Below are 17,509 nucleotides of genomic sequence, written 5' to 3'. Positions count from 1 at the left end.
GAAACGAAGAAACGGAGCTGCCAGTGCAGACACTAGCGCGCCCGCGCTAAGTGGTAGCGCGCCCGCGCTACTAACTGCACCAACTAGCGCGCCTGCGCTAAGTTAGCGCGGCCGCGCCCAGCAGAACTCCCCGGGCCGATTTTTACAGCTTTTTAGTGGATTTTCGCAGCGGTCGAGGCCCGGTTGACTTAGTCAATACATTTTATTTCTCGTGTGTAAAAACCCTAGCCTCGTAGAAGTAGTTTTAGTAGAGAACAATATCATAGTTAATTTTTATCGAAGCACATTATCAGTTGTATTGGATCGTTCTTTGCGAGGAAGTGACAGTTTCGAGCGAGATCGTGAACATCAATTCTGTAACGTGTGATCTTTATTATTAATTCAAGCATTTTTATTCCGTTTAATTATCGTAGTTTATTTATCATGTTTTCATTAGAACCCATGATGTCGATTAGTTCGATTATGAACTAACCGCCTTCATGGGATTCTAATAGATTTATCGATGTAGTCTAGTAACGAATATTAATTACTTGATTTTGTGACGTACGTTGATTTCTTTGCATGAGCCGTGCTTATTCTTCTTAGAAGCGTAGCTAACTTCTAAGTTGTTTGTTAATTCTTTCTGAAGCGAGAGTGGATGATTGAATTTAGAACTTTGCCATGTAAACATAGGATTATGTGAATGAAACATAATTTGTGGTAGACTTGAACTATTTTTATCACCCTGTGTAATCACGATAGATGACTTGTTATTTAAACCTCTCTGCTTACACTACCGCTATAGAGATATAGGGTCTGAGCTTTGTTGGTGTCCATGAGATTTCTGTCTTAATTGCGGATTTTGATTGGTATGATACGTGTGCAACGAGAGTTGGCATGTATTACTTTCGTGTTGTCTGATTAGGATCAACAGTCGCATGTTAATCAGTAATTTCAATTCTAGATGAATTCGATAATGAAGTTAGAATCCCATGTGTTTTCCTATTCTGAATTTGATTAGTAATTTTAGTTATTAGTATAAAAGAAACCATCCTTGTTAATTGTCTTAGCAGTGATAATTGATCATACATTGTTGCATAGGTGCGTATTCTTAATTCACCAGTCTCTGTGGGATCGAACTTAATATATTACTTGTGATCACGTGCGCTTGCGTGTAGTGTAGATTTCACCGAACAGGATACCAAATGTTGAAGAATTGAAGAATGAGATTCTGAAGGATGCTCATAATTCAGAATTTTCTATTCACCCCAGAAGCACAAAAATGTACCAAGATTTGAAGCAAAACTTTTGGTGGCCAGACATGAAGAAGGAAATTGCTCAGTGGATCAGTAAATGTTACACTTGTCAAAGAGTAAAAGATGAACATCAGAAGCCGAGTGGATTAATACAACCTTTAGAGGTACCAGAATGGAAGTGGGAGCATATTGCAATGGACTTTATAGTTGGATTGCCAAGGACGAAATCTAATCATGATGCTATTTAGGCAATAATTGATCGATTGACCAAGTAGGCTCATTTTCTGCCAATCAACGAGAGATTTTCAATGGACAAGCTGATTCACATGTATTTGAAAGAGATTGTTACTCGTCATGGAGTTCCAGTATCTATTGTGTCAGATCGAGACCCTTGTTTTAACTCTAGATTCTGGAAGCAATTTCAAGAATATTTGGGAACCCGACTCAAGATGAGTATTGCTTATCATCCACAAACGGACGGACAAAGAGAGCGTACAATTCAAACTATCGAAGACATGTTAAGGTCTTGTGCTTTGGACTTCAAAGGAAATTGGGACGAGCATTTGCCATTGGTTGAATTTTCGTATAATAACAGTTATCATGCCAGCATTGGAATGCCCCTGTACGAAGCTCTTTATGGAAGGAAGTGTAGATCCCCGATATATTGGGATGAAGTTGGAGAAAGGAAGGTAATTGGCCCAGAATTGATTCAGCAAACAAAGGAAGCAGTAGATGTGATTCGAAGCAGATTGATTGCAGCTCAAGATAGGCAACAGAAGTATGCTGACCCGCACAGAAAGGATGTTGAGTATGAAATTGGAGAATCCGTTTTGCTGAAAGTGTCACCTTGGAAAGGAATAGCAAGATTCGGAAAGAAAGGGAAACTGAGTCCAAGATTTATTGGTCCTTTTGAGATTTTAAGCAGAATTGGGAAAGTGGCGTACGAATTAGCTCTACCGCCTCAAATGCAGCACGTTCACGATGTTTTCCATGTCTCATTGCTTAAGAAGTTCAACCCCGACACCAAGTGCATCATAGAAAATGAACCAGTTGAAATAGAGCCCAATTTGTCTTATATCGAGCAACCGATTAGCATTCTAGATAGAAAGAATAAGGTGTTAAGGAATAAGACAGTTCCTTTAGTTAGAGTTTTGTGGAGGAATCCCAAAGTTGAAGAATCAACGTGGGAATTAGAAAGTGATATGTTAGATAAGTATCCTCATTTATTTACTTAGATTCTGGGGTCAGAATCCTTTTAAGGGGGGAAGGATGTAACGCCTGTAGTATTTAACTTATATATATACTACAGTATTTCATTTTTGGTGATATATGTAATTTTGTGTTTTAATTGCCAAAGTATGTGAATTTGACTCGTTTATTGTTACGTGACTTTCGTATATCGTTAGAATATGCTTGTATGATTTATGATGTATAATTCTCGCTACGCGATTAAATAATATTACTAGTCGCGACGGTTTTGACTTTATATTAATAAATGTGATCGTTGTCGCTACCCGATTTAATAATAACAGAGAATGAAACAATTTAGTGATATTTGATAATTGCGAGTAGCCGATAAACTTTGACTTGTAAAATAGCGATTTGATATATGTACTCTTCTCGAGATTTTACGTGTATTATATTTGTGTTTTATATTTTTGTGTGATATGTATATTAGAACTCTACTTGTAATATTTCTTTTAAAATTCATTCCTTGTCCAAAATTTTTGAAAACTATTTTATTAAACTTCTAGAATCTCATATTATTTGTGATATTAATTTCATGATTTATAGATTTGTACTTTATTTACTAAAACTCTTTCTTTTAATACTCTTTTAATCATACTTTTATTATTTATCAAATGTCTACATTACCCTTGCATGCAAACACCACCTACATTGCTTCCAAGGACAAGCTAGACATTTCCAACCCCACTAACACTTTTCTAGTCAAAAGAGGGGTCAAAGCAATCATATAGCTCCACTTGTCACACCCCCTTTCACCCACCAAAACCCTCATTTCTCTCCTCTCTCTCTCACTTCTCTCATTTCTCTCTACTCCCTCATCTCCCTCTCGGCCGAATCTCTCTCTATACCTCTCTCTACCATGGTTTTTATTCTTCATCATTTCAAGCTTTTGGAGGCCAAAACATTCATCACTCAAGCTTGTATCCTCACTTTAAGGTTAGAACTTGTGTAGCATGTTTGGAACCGAAATGGGGCCTTAGTTCTTATGAGCTTAGGGTCACCATTTTGGAGTTTCCTAAAGATGAACTTGATGTGTTTTTGGAGAGGTTTTATACCTTCATTTGGCCAAAACACACATGTTTCATCACATTCGGCCACGACCTTTAAGGGAGCCGAATGGAATGGATTTTTGGTGGTTGGTTTTGAGAATGAATTGATGTTATGCTCATGGTTTTGAAAAGATTTGATCCTTTACAATATGTTTTATAAAGTTTTAGAGCTTGCATGTTATGATTTGTACAAGAAATGTGTGAAACTGGTGATCTTATTCCATGATCTTTCGAATGGATGCTATATGTGATGATTTGGAGTTTTTAACTTGATGCATGCTATTATTCTTTTGAAATGTGGTTAGTTCTTAACATGTATGATAGTTTACAATGATAATCAGTAGCTATATTGAGAGTACCATGTTCATATATTCGAAATTTTGCTCATATATGCACCCTGAAAATTCTGCTCTGTTTTGGCTCATTATTTTGCTTCGGCATTGTATATTATTTGGATAAAAATTGTGGTATCTTGCTTGGTGAGGATAGACAGTAGATATATGTATCATATAGAGTAGGTTTGTGGCTTGGTTGCTTGATTTGTGGTGTTTGGAAGGGAGTAAAGGTGGAAGGAGTCACACACACACTTAGGCAGATTTTTACACCTTAGAAACCATGAGAAAAGAAGGTGTTATGCTTAGGCCCTCATAGTCCCAAGTCACCTGGAGTTGGGACTTGGTATATACAAGTCTCCAGTAGCCTTAAAAGTCATAAAAACAATCATTTACATAGATGCACACACACATTTCAGGGTACACCCCAGAACAGGGCACATTGTGGTCATTTGCACTTTTGAGTTTTAAAAACCTTGTCAATGATGAGGCCCTCATGGGGCCTTGATTTATATGCGTTTAGGGAAGTCTTAGGAAGCTATTTGAGTCATTGGATTGGTGTAGTGAGTGAGTTTAATGAGTTTCAACTTGGTAAGATCATGGCAGTCCCCACAGCAAGTCAAGGTGTTCTGTGCCAACTTGGCATGGAGGCCCAAGGAGGCCTGAGCAAGGCCTTAGTGTAATTACAAGTGCACAACTTAGATTTAAGTCTTAGGTATCCATAGGAGTCACAATTGCACCAAGGCACATGGTGGAAACACTTGTTTTTGCCAAAACCCCCAAGAGGTGCCAAACTGCCTAGGCAGAATGGTAACTTTAGTGCACTAGTTTTTAAGGACCCATTTAGGCAAGGCCTTTGAGTAACATCACTTCATAATGTTAGTTTAGGATTGTACCAACCTATAGAAAATTAGTTTGGAGTCAATACCTTAAGTGGAGATACCTCATTTCCACTAAAGAACACAAGTGTCACACATGGAGCCACATTCTAGTACCAACTTAGGGTGCATTGCATTTGAGTGTGTCATTAGTGAGGCCTTGACCTCATATTGAGTCCATGAGTTAGTTTTAAGTCATATTAGATAGTGCAAGTTAGTTTAAGTCAATGCACTTAGTGTAGATGCATTATTTTTACCAAGGCACCCAAGTGTCGCCAAGGTAAGCATACTAGTAAGTCACTTAGGTTGCACTTCACTTGTAAGTCTTGGGAGGTGGGGCACAAGTGTGCCCTACTAATAATTGGTTAAGTTGAGGTCAGTAGAGTATAGTTAGGAGGTATTGGTCTTAGACCTTATGTGTTACTTGATTAATTGCTTAAGTGACTTAAGTATAATTAGAGGATCATTAAGTGATATTAGTTAAGTAACAAAATGCCATGCTTTACTTGTTATGTGCATCACTTGATGATTATGTCACTTGTTTTAATTAAGTCTGAGTGTATATTTTATATATATGTATATATTTATATATATATATATATATATATATATTTATAAACGAAAGGGTAGTTAGCATTATAGTGACGAGGATACTATTAATAATAGGTGCAAATAGAAGGTCAGGCAAGGAACACCTAGAAGCATCTATACAAGAGCTCAGTAACCTTAGTCCAGGCAAGTGAAATTCTTCCTTTATACTTGCTTAATAATGGTATACCCTGTGAATGTTGAATTACTGTTTACTTAGAACTGAATTACCCCATCACCCCATATGATCAAAACCTTGGATTCCAATAATACCCTTAATACTTGAAGTACCTTTTTCATATAATATCACCCTACACCCACATGATTATACTCCAATAGTCCTTTGATGAATAGTGAGAACTTGATACCCCACATTAACCTGAATTATCTCTTTTGGAACCCTGATCTTAATAACATCCCTTACTTAGAAAGATCACTTATATTTTGAAAATACCCTTGCTTATGACTTGTCTTTGATCAAGACCCCTTTTTTTGAAAATGAATTGAATTGATATGACCTTAAAAAGGAATTGGTTAATAATTTATTAAGACTGAGGCGCCAATCAATTATTGCAGCATCAGTAGCGGGGAGCCTGATATCTGTTTATGGCCAATGTGTGCCGAGGATCCTCCCTGGTTGAATCACTTTATGTGGTTCGAAGCTTGGTGTGGGCTGATCACCCCTCAATGCTCGTAGCGCTGTGTGTTCCCAATTCCAATAAACTTGTTATCTCACTTTGCACCTTTACATGTGATTATACCTTGTGATATCTATTGTCGCTTTTGCACTTGTTTATACTGCATATTGTGAACTGTTATATATACTGCTTTCACTTGCTGAGCTTATCGCTCATATATATTGTTGTTTGTTATAACACTTCAGTGAAACCCGAGAATGGCCCGATTCAAGTAGACCGCCCGTAAGACCACCTCTGGCAATGGGATTGCATATCGCCGTATGATGGAGCAGGTTGGGAACTTGTAGTTCCCTAGTTATTATCTTTTGAACTTTTGGGGTTTAAAATTTGTAGTAATGACTTAGACTTAAATTTGGATTTTAATTTGGGTTTGTAATAACTTTAGATGTTGTTCATACTCATTCCTGGTGATTCCGGGAGTGTGGATTTAGACTTGTAGATTAATATTTTATAATTCCGTAGTTTAATTATCTTTCGTGTTATGCATGCTTTAGTCGGTTATTATAGCGGGTCCGTCACACACAACCCTGTTTCCCCCTCCTTATTCCTCCACTCCACCCCTCTGCCTCGAAACCAAGCCGCCATCAGTCTGAATCAACCCCAACCATCATCCCCAAACGCCGATTCAACATCCAAACCAACATACATCGATATATAAACATGTATATACGTAGAAACACAAATCCTCACCTGCGAATGGGATTGAATTTGATTGATTTAAATTCAAAAACCCTAGATTTCCTCCTTTTATTTTGCTTGAACGAAATTACCGTCTCTGTTTGTTGCTCTGTTTTTATCCCCTTTTTCTTTTAACTCGACTGCAACCTACAGCGTATATGATTTGTGGGTGTCTTTTCTTTTACAGGAATAAATATAAAAGAATTATATAAAACTAAAGAAAGCTACCGACTGTAGCAGGTGTGTGGTGTACGCGTACTACTATGCTGGTTATAAACAAAGATATTCATAATATCTAACAATTCAAGTATTCAATCACTAAATAAAAATTATTTTAACAATAAGATATATTTGGGGCCTCAAAATATTTATCAAATTTAAAAACAATATTTTCTAAATATTTTACAAATATCGAATACATAATATATGCAAACATAATAATTTAAAATCTTTCCTCTATTTTCACAAATAGTGCGCAAAATCATTTTTAAATTGCAAATAATTAAAATAATCATTTACAAACTTTCAAATATTTTTGAATCTCACAAAATATAAAAATACCAAAACTGAATATTTTGGTAACTTAAATCGGATAAACTATTTGGGCTCAAATAAATATAAATATTGATTTTTTTGAAATCAACAGATAATTTTGATTTATCAAAAATAAGAAATAAATCAAAATTTTAAACTACCCACTCAAATAGAAAGTAAACAGCTAAAATTGTACATTTAACATATGCCATAATTGAATCAAATAATGTCATCGAATTCAGATAATATTGCAAATAATATAATTATTCACAAAATTATATAATCACTAAAAACTCATTTTATTGGCAAATAATATAAATAAATATTTGCAAAATCTTGAACCTTTGTAATTAATCCGAAAACATAAAAATATCACCAATCAGAGATTTTATAAGTTAAATCCAAATAGAATAATTGGCACGAACGAATACCAATTAAATTCTAGGTTTAAAACATAATTTTGAATTATCTCAAATTTATAAAATCAATAATAATGCTCAAGAGAATTTAAATCTAAAAGCGCAAATAATCAAATAATGCATTTAACAATTATTCACATAATTGCAATCTCACAAAATTATTTTTAAAAATCCAACGAATTGGAATAAATATAAAAAAAAAATTCCTTCTCTTTTAGAAATTAACAAACTAATAATTAATCACAGAAAAACCCGAGTTATTACAGACTTCCCCCTTATAGGGATTCCGTCCTCGGAATTAGCGAAGAGAGAACTATAGCAGGCTATTGCTTGCAAGTCGCATCGTGATCTGCTTTAATAGTTGTTGTCTTATACGAAATCTTGAAATGCATTGGCATGATTAGCTCGTCCAAACCTAGCTAGCATACCCTCAAAATTAATTGGAGAAACAAGAATCATGAAAATCTAAAATATAACTGATTTGATATATCAAACTAATTGTCATATGTATTAGTTTCAAAAACAAAACTAATTCGAAATTAAGAATTACTGAGAGATCAATATGATCCAATAACTTAATGTTGCGCATCTAAATGAAGATACTACTAAAGGTAGTGATGGCATCCCATCAAACTTCTATCACACAGACAAATAGTCCTTGTGTCCCCTAAAGATAGGGTTGTTCATCTCAGTTAGAGTGGAAAATATGAAAGAAATTTCAAAATCAAATAAAAGATCATTGTTTGTTGACAAATTAGAATTTGATGTAGATCTTGGGTCAAAATTGAATAATTTCTAGAGGTGTTATTCCTGAGAAAAAGAATAACCATAAAGGATATTTATACACAATGGGTAGATATATGGTGATATATTGAAATCGAATCATTCACCATTTTGAGAAGAAAGAAAGAATGAAATTAGAAACGAATTTTCACAAACTCGACAGGGCTTCCACAACCTAAAAAAATAGGTATCATATTAGCTTCTGTCACAATTAAAACCCAAAATATGGGTAAAACAAGTATAGAAATACTACTCAAAAGAGAGTATATGCTTTCTAATAAACATCTTTATAAAAGAGATGTTAAAACAATTGATTGATTGGAAAAATAATCAATATAATCAACAATGAGGAAGGTATTCCCAACATTATCACAAATGTCTTCCCAATTGGTTCTTCTGATGGCCTGTTTCGATTCTTGTTAGGCCGAATAAGAACACTATATATATAAATGTATATAATGAACACAATCAATAACAGAACACAAGAATAAGAGAATAAATTAACCAAACTCTTATTCACTTTATCAAAGACAATAGCTTAAAAATATTCTTTTAATGATTTATACTTTATCACTAAGAGCTGCTAGGTTACAAGAATAATGTACTCGATTGCTTAACTCATCTAGAGTAAATCCTAAGTTGTGTTTATATACACAATTACACGATATCTACTGATTGATTCTATACTAATCTGCTTCCTAAAATAATTCAATCATTAGTTATCTTCTGCTGTCCGGATTTGCACAATATTCCGCAATCTCTATCTGCCTTGTTTATCCAGATCTTCTCCTAGAAATCAAGCGCCTACAAACTCTGAACATTGTTAAACTCTGATACAGCTTGCAGTCCTTAAACTTTGATTTCCGGCTAAACTCTTATCTTCATTTCTGCATACTAAACAAGTCAGTTAGATATGACATCATCAAATATGTAACAATCTCCCCCAACTTGTACATCAACAAAAAAATGAACAAGTTACTATATGCACTGATGATGTGTTAGGTCCCGATAGATGGTTTAATTAAGCTAGAAGGGGGGTTGAATAGCTTAATCACCAATTAAAAATATTTATGTCGTTTTAAAAAGTTTTCACCCCTTCTTTAGAACTTGTATCGAGAGTATTGGCAGTTACGTGCGGAAGTGTAAGAAAAGAAAATAAAAATATCACACGAGCGATTTTATCCTGGTTCGCGGTGGCTAACTCAACCCTTGGAGTCCACTCACCCCTAGTCCAGTCCCCGAGCTCCTCCCCGGACTCGAGATTTTCTCTACTATAAAGAACTCCTTTACAGTAGGCGGAGAAGCCTTTACAAATATATATCTTGGAGCGTAACTCTTCGTTACCTCCTCACTATAAATGTAAATAACAAGACTTGTCTCGGAACGTAACTATCCTTGTTACTTCCTCAAAGTCGTTGCACCTCCAGTGGTCTTTGTACTTCTAAACCTTTCGCCGGTCTTGGATCTTAGGTATTAGGTCTTGGGTCTTTCCTCTTCTTCACGGTGCGATGACTATCAACTCCCCGTCAATACGTCAAAGACTTGGGTCTTAGAACGAAGATCACCTCACTTCACTTCACCTCACTACAAAAGTTAGAACACAATATTCACAAACAAATATATCCTTGTTTTATAAAAGTTTTGGTTCCGCAAGTTTTAGTCCAATTTTAACCACGTTGAAATTAGTCGATTATAACGTTTTAGTATGGTGGTTAAGTCGTTGGTTCAATTTTAACAAATTATATCGCGCGGAGAAATATAAGTTGTTGATTTTAATAAGATCGAGTGATGAGTGAGTTTTAAAAAGACGGAGTCGAAGTCGAGCAAGATATATCACACACACTCTCACGAACGCAATCGAACCAAGTAGCTTGTTCGGATAACACCCCGCGATAGCGAGAAGGCCCAAACGGGGTTTACCACCGAAACAAGTAAAATCACACCCAACACACACGTTCGGAAAATAAACACGTAATACCACGTATCTTATCTCAATGATATCCCCACCGAGCACAGGGCTGAAAAATGGGTTTCTCACTAAAACAAGAAGGGTATGGGAGTGATGGGAATGGGAGCACAAATTATGAGTTAGTGAGCAAGTAAGGTTAGTGCACAATATTCCCGATAATAACTAGTGGCCAACTCGAGTATTTTGAAATCAAGAGAGCTTAAGATGAAGAGAAATTTGTTTAAAAAGCCCTTTGAAAATGGTCGATTAAGACTCGGATAATTGAAGCTAAAAGAAACCACTTACACGATTAATGCACGAAAGTTCGCCGGAGAAATTCGTCGGAGGTTCGATACGACTTTAAGCACACGAACTAATTTGGGCAGCCCTTCGGGAGGTTGAAAAGAGTGGTTTATGAAAATGCTAAGATGAGCGAGGCTTGGTTGGGTGGAACGAAGCTTCAGGGTTTAAAACCTTGTATATATCGGAATATATGAAGAATCGAAGGTTTTAAAGATGAAGTAGAAGAAGTGGGCACTTGAATAAACTTTGGGAGAGTGTTTCTTCTCTAAAATCTCAGCATATACTTGGCTATTAGCTTGGGAAATATGAATGGGTGGAGGGGTGTATTTATAGTCAAGAATGGGTGGGGTAAATGTAAGAAAAGTAGAAGTAAAAATGTAAATGGTAATTTACCAAACCTTGGCCACCACTCAACTTTGTCCCCTTGTCCTCCACACCCAAAAAGGTTTTCTTGACCAGCATCTTGGACTAAAAATTCAGTGCAATTAATGCACTAGAAGACAGACACGCTTTACGAGATACCGATAAAAACCGTTACATTTAAAACGCGATATTTCGAACGTGCGAAATAAATTACGGAAAAAATATGATAAATCTTAGAATATTAGAAAATGGCATTCTGGAAATTTTGGTAATTTTTGGTCAACCTTAGCTTGGTCAAACATTCAGCCAGTGATCGGGTCGGCAGATAGGAAACGCTCCGAAATGAAAGTTCTCGAAAAATTACGAAAATTTAACCATGCACTAAGAATAATATTTAATTGGCTAATCTCAAGTTTCAAGTCATTTTGGCAAGTGGAAGTATTTTATTCGAATTTAAAACGATAAATCAGGTTTTCGGGTTTCGAATAAAATACGATAATTCTTTTGAAATTATCAGAGAGGGATTATGGCCAAACTTAAAACTTGAATAAATACTTAAAATATATTCCCATAAAGATAAAATACTTTTGAGGGACGGGAATGATCTTAAGGTATTTAAACCGATTTTCTAAGATAAAAGCCGTTTTATGAAAAACCGAAACACTTCGTGTTTTGGAAAAACAGAGAAGGATACTTGACGAAGGTTTTGATACAAAAATACTTAGAAAAATATTGTTCATGATGAATCATGATTTTGATACGTTGAAATAACTTTCTAAGTATTGCGAATATTTTTCTCCGAAAAATACTGAATTTGAGAGACCGGGAGAAAATATTCCAGAAGAGGTATAAAACTGATATTAATATTTTTAGAGACAAATATTAATATGGAGAAAATAAATCCTTCCTTGAATAAATCTTGAGGAATGAAGAATTTAATAATTTTTTGAAAGATTTAAAATAATTTATTCCGAGAGATAATAAATGTTTAAATATGGAATAAATTACTTTTAAATATAAATTTTGTAAATAATGTAACATGAGTACTCTAGAGAATATCAAATATTGATAGTCCTTTTTCGAGATTCATGCATCAAAATGTTGCAGTAGCAAGAAAGAGATAATCGTAGACTCACGATATGTCTCAGCGCCACTATTGCGTAATCAGAAAAATTTCCTTTAAAATAAATGTATTTTGATACGAAGGAATATTTAGAGATTAAAATTACTTGCCAAAAATAACTTTCCACTTTTAATTAATCAAATAAATTTATGACCTATTTGGGAGGATTACTAGGTGAATTTAATTTTAATGTTTGTCACAAATACCGAAACAAATATATAAATAATTATATATCGAAGATATCCTTTCAATCTTCCCCTTTTTGGTATTTGTCAAACAAACACAAAATTAAATTAGTATAATCCCCTACGTGTATGCATGAGTTTAGAAAATACATTTTCTCACACGAAGCACTTAGCATATAATCCTTCCGAGATCCTGAAATAGACAAGAGATTGTTAGAAAGTGATTTTTGCATTTTATTTTGGGAAGGTCTTAAAATTTTAATTTTGTACGTTATATAATAACGTCTTCTTCCCGTTAATATTCATACGTTTTTCATACACCTTTGAAGTAAAGAATTTAAAGTTTATATAACGTATTCTCTTATTTTCCTCCCCTTTGGTAAACAATTAGTAAGTTTATATACCGTATTTATATAACGTCTTCTTCCCCTTTGGTTGATAAAAACCAAAAAGATTTCTATTTAAAGTTATTTAGGGAAGAGATAGTTTTAAATAAGTGTGATGGGAGATTAATTCCTTTCGTTCCCATATTAAAGCTTTAACAGATTGCTTTTGAATATTCTTCAGAAACGTGTGAAGTCGAGAGAATCAGATTTTAATTAACTCCGATTTTTCCTTTAATTTTATTTGTAAAATCGAAATTATCGATTTATATATATATATAGTAGCCAAGTCAGTTTTATACTTTAACTTGTAGAAAGAAATCGAATTTTAATTAATTCGAGAGCAGTATTTAAATCGTTGCTCGTTAATATTATTAATATTTATTCAAGTCGAGATTTAAATCATTCGATCGAGAATTAAATTTTATATTCGGAATATTAATTTTGAGATATTAATCTATCAAAATTAATTTCGAGAAATAAGTAAATCGTGTGTGTTCTCGTGTTTGCAGAAAAATAAACGAGACAAATGTATCCGAAATATTGTAGGTTTTATATTACAACCAAAATGTTCCTAGTAATCAGTGTGGTTCACTGATTATCTTGGAACAGAAACCCACAACAAGTTTATTTTTGTACGCCAGTAGAAACATACATTACTGGCCCCACACAAAACAACCTGAAACAACAGAAACATATCAGTTAAAAAGTCAACCGGTTCAAACAACCGGTCCAGCAGCCACGAAGCCCAAGTCAGCATTGAAATCTGTCAGATTCGGCAGATTAGCAGTCACAGAAATATCTCCAGCACACACAGTCTCAAAATCCACGTCATCAACAACATCTAAATCAATAACAGGCTTTTTCCCTTTGTCTACATGCTCAATCCCCATTTTGCCTTCTAGATCTGTAACTTTAGAAGAAGCTTCTAAGAGTTCATTTTTAAGAGCCTTAATCTCATGCAAATTATCCTCATTTTTAATCTTAAGCTCATTAACAACAACTCTTAATACTTCATTTTCTTTAGCATAATCCCGATTAGCAGATTCCATAGGTGGGGTAGGGGGACCATACTTATAAGGCACTATATCCTTAAGGGGAACTTTTTCAACAACTAAATTCTCTACCCTACAATATTCTACACGTTGAGCAAACACACGTGGGGTAGGAATTTTGAACAAGTCAAAAACAGCAGTGAGCAGTAAACCATATGGCATATAATCCAGTTGAAAAGCAAGGAACATGTTCAGTATTATCACATAAACCATGTTAAACTCGAGCCTATTTGTGACTAGTTGATACATGATTTTTAAGTCGATGAAATCGAAGTACTGATCGCCTTAGGGTTTAGGCAGCAAACCTAAGGATTATAGCTAATTGTTGGAAATTAGGCAGAAAATGCTTAAAGCTAACCCCGCAGTTTTCATGACACAACCCTGTGGGGGCCTCTGTCCCACAGAAAAATCCGATATGGATTTCAAAATCCCGTTGGTTAAACCGATATGCCTCGTATATATTAATACAAGGCTGAGGGATATGGGCCGGGTCGATCCGGAGGGCCCGAAAGATTGTGTGTACACTAACATGTATATTCTGTCCTTGAACAACACTGTCAAACTCGAAAAGGCCAGCTTGGTCTCTTTTCGTAACCAAATTACCGTAGAACTCACCCATGAGGTAAGTGTGGTAATTTTGTCCACGATAAAAGATCAAGTTGTCCCACCTAGCAGCCATAATAAACGAGTGAACATCCCCTTTTTGTTGAATAAAAACCATCATTCCCGTTTGAAAATTTTTCATCATCTTGCTCAACTTACCAACATTTGAAAGGTTGATAACTCGTGGAACCCGAGCACTTGTGGAGCTCTTCCTTCTCCTACTATAGAGAACCGGTGGGAGGGTGATAGGCGGGGAAATGGTGTTCGAGTATAGTTTGGTTTGGGTTTGGGATGGGTCAATGTTGTAGTTGGTAGCAAATGGAATCTGGTTTGGGAGATAGGGGTGATAGTAGTGTTGAGGTTTTCGAAGGAGGGAAGTGGCAGTGGTAGTGTTTTGTTTTGGTGTGTAGTATTTGAAGGAGGAAGTTTGTTGGGATTGGGCAAGTTGTTTAATCTCCATTTTATCAAGGAGATTTGGGTCAAAAGGTTGGCTGTTTGGGTCTGGGTTGGGGTTGGAGGGAAGTAGTTGGAAATTCATTTGGGTGTTATATGGTTAAGTGTTTTGGTGTAAAGGTTTGGAAAGGGACAGGAGTGTATATATATAGTAAAGCGGTTAGGATCTGTTTGGCCAGGGGAATATTGGGTGTTTTGTTGGTTTTTAGGAATAAGGAACTGATTCTCTATGCTATTAAATGGAAGAACCCCACAAGATGACATCAGATTACATGGAGTTTGAAAAACTGGATTTTTGTAAGATTTCTCCTTAAATGAGACAAGACAGCTTTTTGAAATCTGTTTTGTAGAAGACTTTTTGAAAAGTTATCAGCTGGAGTTTTAAAGATAAGTTGAGCAAAATAACTTATAAAATTGGGTCAGGTACAAATGTTTAAAACCAGGGGACAATTCACTGTTTAAAGCAACTGATTTATTTGACATTGTAATTCAAGCACAAGGAGCACATAAGCGTTACAGCTAAGCAAATAAGCATGCATGTCATACATCAGTCAAGTTTAAATCGACAAGAATTTGGAGTTTCAAGAAAACAGTACAAGTTTTAATTGTGAAAACTTCCAATTTATATAAGCAATCGAGTTTTGTCTTATTCCAAACCAAATCGATTTTAAGAATTCTGAATTTTTATGTAAAGAAATCGAGTCGAGATCGTTTCAATTCGAGTTACAAAAGATTTCATTTTTATTAAGTCTCGAAAGGTGATTAGTCCAAATTTTACAAATCGAAGTGTGAAAAAAACTTTTTAATTTAGGAACCTTCGTTTTATTTGGAAAACCAGTCGAGTGAAATCGATACATAAGCAAAGTTGAATCAAATCAGTATAGCAGATGCATCATATCAATTTTCAACCAAGCATATAAGAGACATGATCAAGCATACAAATGGCAGAGCATAAATCACAGGTAGTGTTCAACATACAGATTTTTTAAGAGAACCGAATACCTAAATATTACATCCCAGAATAAACTTTATTAAACTAAATCACACTAATAGGTAATTAAGGTGACTCCTAATTCTAAGTGGCCATTAAACACACCAGTGTCAAGATACTAGGGCTCTCAAAGGGATCCCCAGCCATGTCTTTGTGTGTGGGCAGGTGTGTGAGTGTGCCAATTTTATTAGGTATTAAGGAATTAGATTCTTATAAGGAGTCCTAATCTATCTAGAAATCCATATACTACCTAGTGCAGCATATATTTATACAACTGGCAGAATCAGAATAAGTCAAGGAAGCAATATTGTCTCACACCACACAAACAGATATATCAACTGGCATCAAATAGTTCAAGCAGACATAACAGATGCATTAATGTTACCAAGCAAGTACATGTCAGAATCCCATAGACATAGTACACATATTACAAGGATAAGAAAAAAAAATCAATCTGCAGGTCATACATATACATATACAACTGGCAGTATCAAAATAATCCAAACAAGTATGACATTGTGTTTACAAGTTGCAAATATTATTTAAGATACATGGCAGAGACAGACATAGATGGCCAAGATGATCAAATGCAAGCAATATGCAAAACACCACATAGCAGAATCACATAAGAAAACAACAAGCATGGCAGATAGTCAGTTTCAAGCAAGCAAGCCAGTTTTATCAATATGACAAGAATCAGTACACAAAATTGATAGTCAACCAATTTTATATATTTATTTAAGTCACCAGGTTTATACAGGACTACCTACAAACAATCTAAGTATTCCAGTAAAATCAATTAGACTAATATCAAGTAGTGCACAAATTTCAGTATTTCCTATCATGTTAAACCACTTAAGTTCATGGATATGCATACATAGACATTTAGCAGGTGCAGAACATGACTTTCAAGTATTTCACACAAACCAAGAGATCAGAGAGCATATATATAGATTCATGCAAATACAGGTATCAGGCATCTTCAGAAAATCCATTTTATGCAGGCAAAGTCAAGATTCCAAATATCAAGAATAAGCATATGCAGATAGCATTTAATTTCTCACATGGTACATGACAGGGGCATGCAGAGATTACAAGATAAGCATAATGACACAGTTTTTCAAGTTTCAAATATGCACATAGTCAAGGTTTCAATTTCCAAGAGTATTCATATAGACATACATCAAGAGACAGATAACCACCAATTTTTGAAAAATATATCCAAGAGATTTTAGAAACAGGTTATGCCAAACAGTTAAAATCATGAGTATATTAACTTAAAAAAAACTCCCCTTTTTTTTAAACTTTAAGGCAGGCATCAAGCAAGACAGGATATTCAGTCACAAATCACATAGCACAGAAAAACAGATTTTCCAAAGTTACCAAAGGCAAAGTTTTGACAAAATTTTGAGACAGTTTATATTACTTAGAGAGATTCAAACAAAAACAGACCATCCAAGTCCATTTTACAAAGCAGACAGATCATGTTTTAGTCACAGAAGTGCAAGTTAGCAAGTAAGTCAATTAAGCAGATTTTGATGAGAATATGGATAGATAATGCTGGCAGATAATCATTTAACATTTTAAATATGGATTTAGTTAGAATTAGCATATATATCCTATTTTCATAACTCCACTTAACCATATTTCCATTTAGCAC

At 34.8% G+C, this 17,509-nt stretch overlaps 1 protein-coding gene across 1 annotated transcript; it reads left to right on the top strand.

The window, feature by feature from the left end:
* The first annotated feature begins 1,750 nt into the window (after positions 1-1,750).
* On the top strand, positions 1,751-4,547 carry LOC135152053 (uncharacterized). The gene is made up of 2 exons (XM_064091512.1): positions 1,751-2,138; positions 4,429-4,547. Exons 1-2 carry the CDS (start codon positions 1,751-1,753, stop codon positions 4,545-4,547), a joined length of 507 nt encoding a protein of 168 aa, XP_063947582.1.
* Positions 4,548-17,509: the final 12,962 nt, after the last annotated feature.

The sequence above is a fragment of the Daucus carota genome, chromosome 4 (assembly GCF_001625215.2).
Source record: "Daucus carota subsp. sativus chromosome 4, DH1 v3.0, whole genome shotgun sequence".
Taxonomy (NCBI): Eukaryota; Viridiplantae; Streptophyta; class Magnoliopsida; order Apiales; family Apiaceae; genus Daucus; species Daucus carota.
Note: the sequence above shows the minus strand (reverse complement) of the source record. Positions and strands in the feature narration are given on the sequence as shown.

Excerpts from the sequence above, each read along its gene's own strand:
- LOC135152053 (XM_064091512.1), top strand. The coding sequence starts at position 1,751 with ATGTTAAGGTCTTGTGCTTTGGACTTCAAAGGAAATTGGGACGAGCAT. Across the intron at positions 2,139-4,428 it reads ACTGAGTCCAAGATTTATTG|TGAGTGAGTTTAATGAGTTT; the intron begins GTCCTTTTGAGA and ends GGATTGGTGTAG.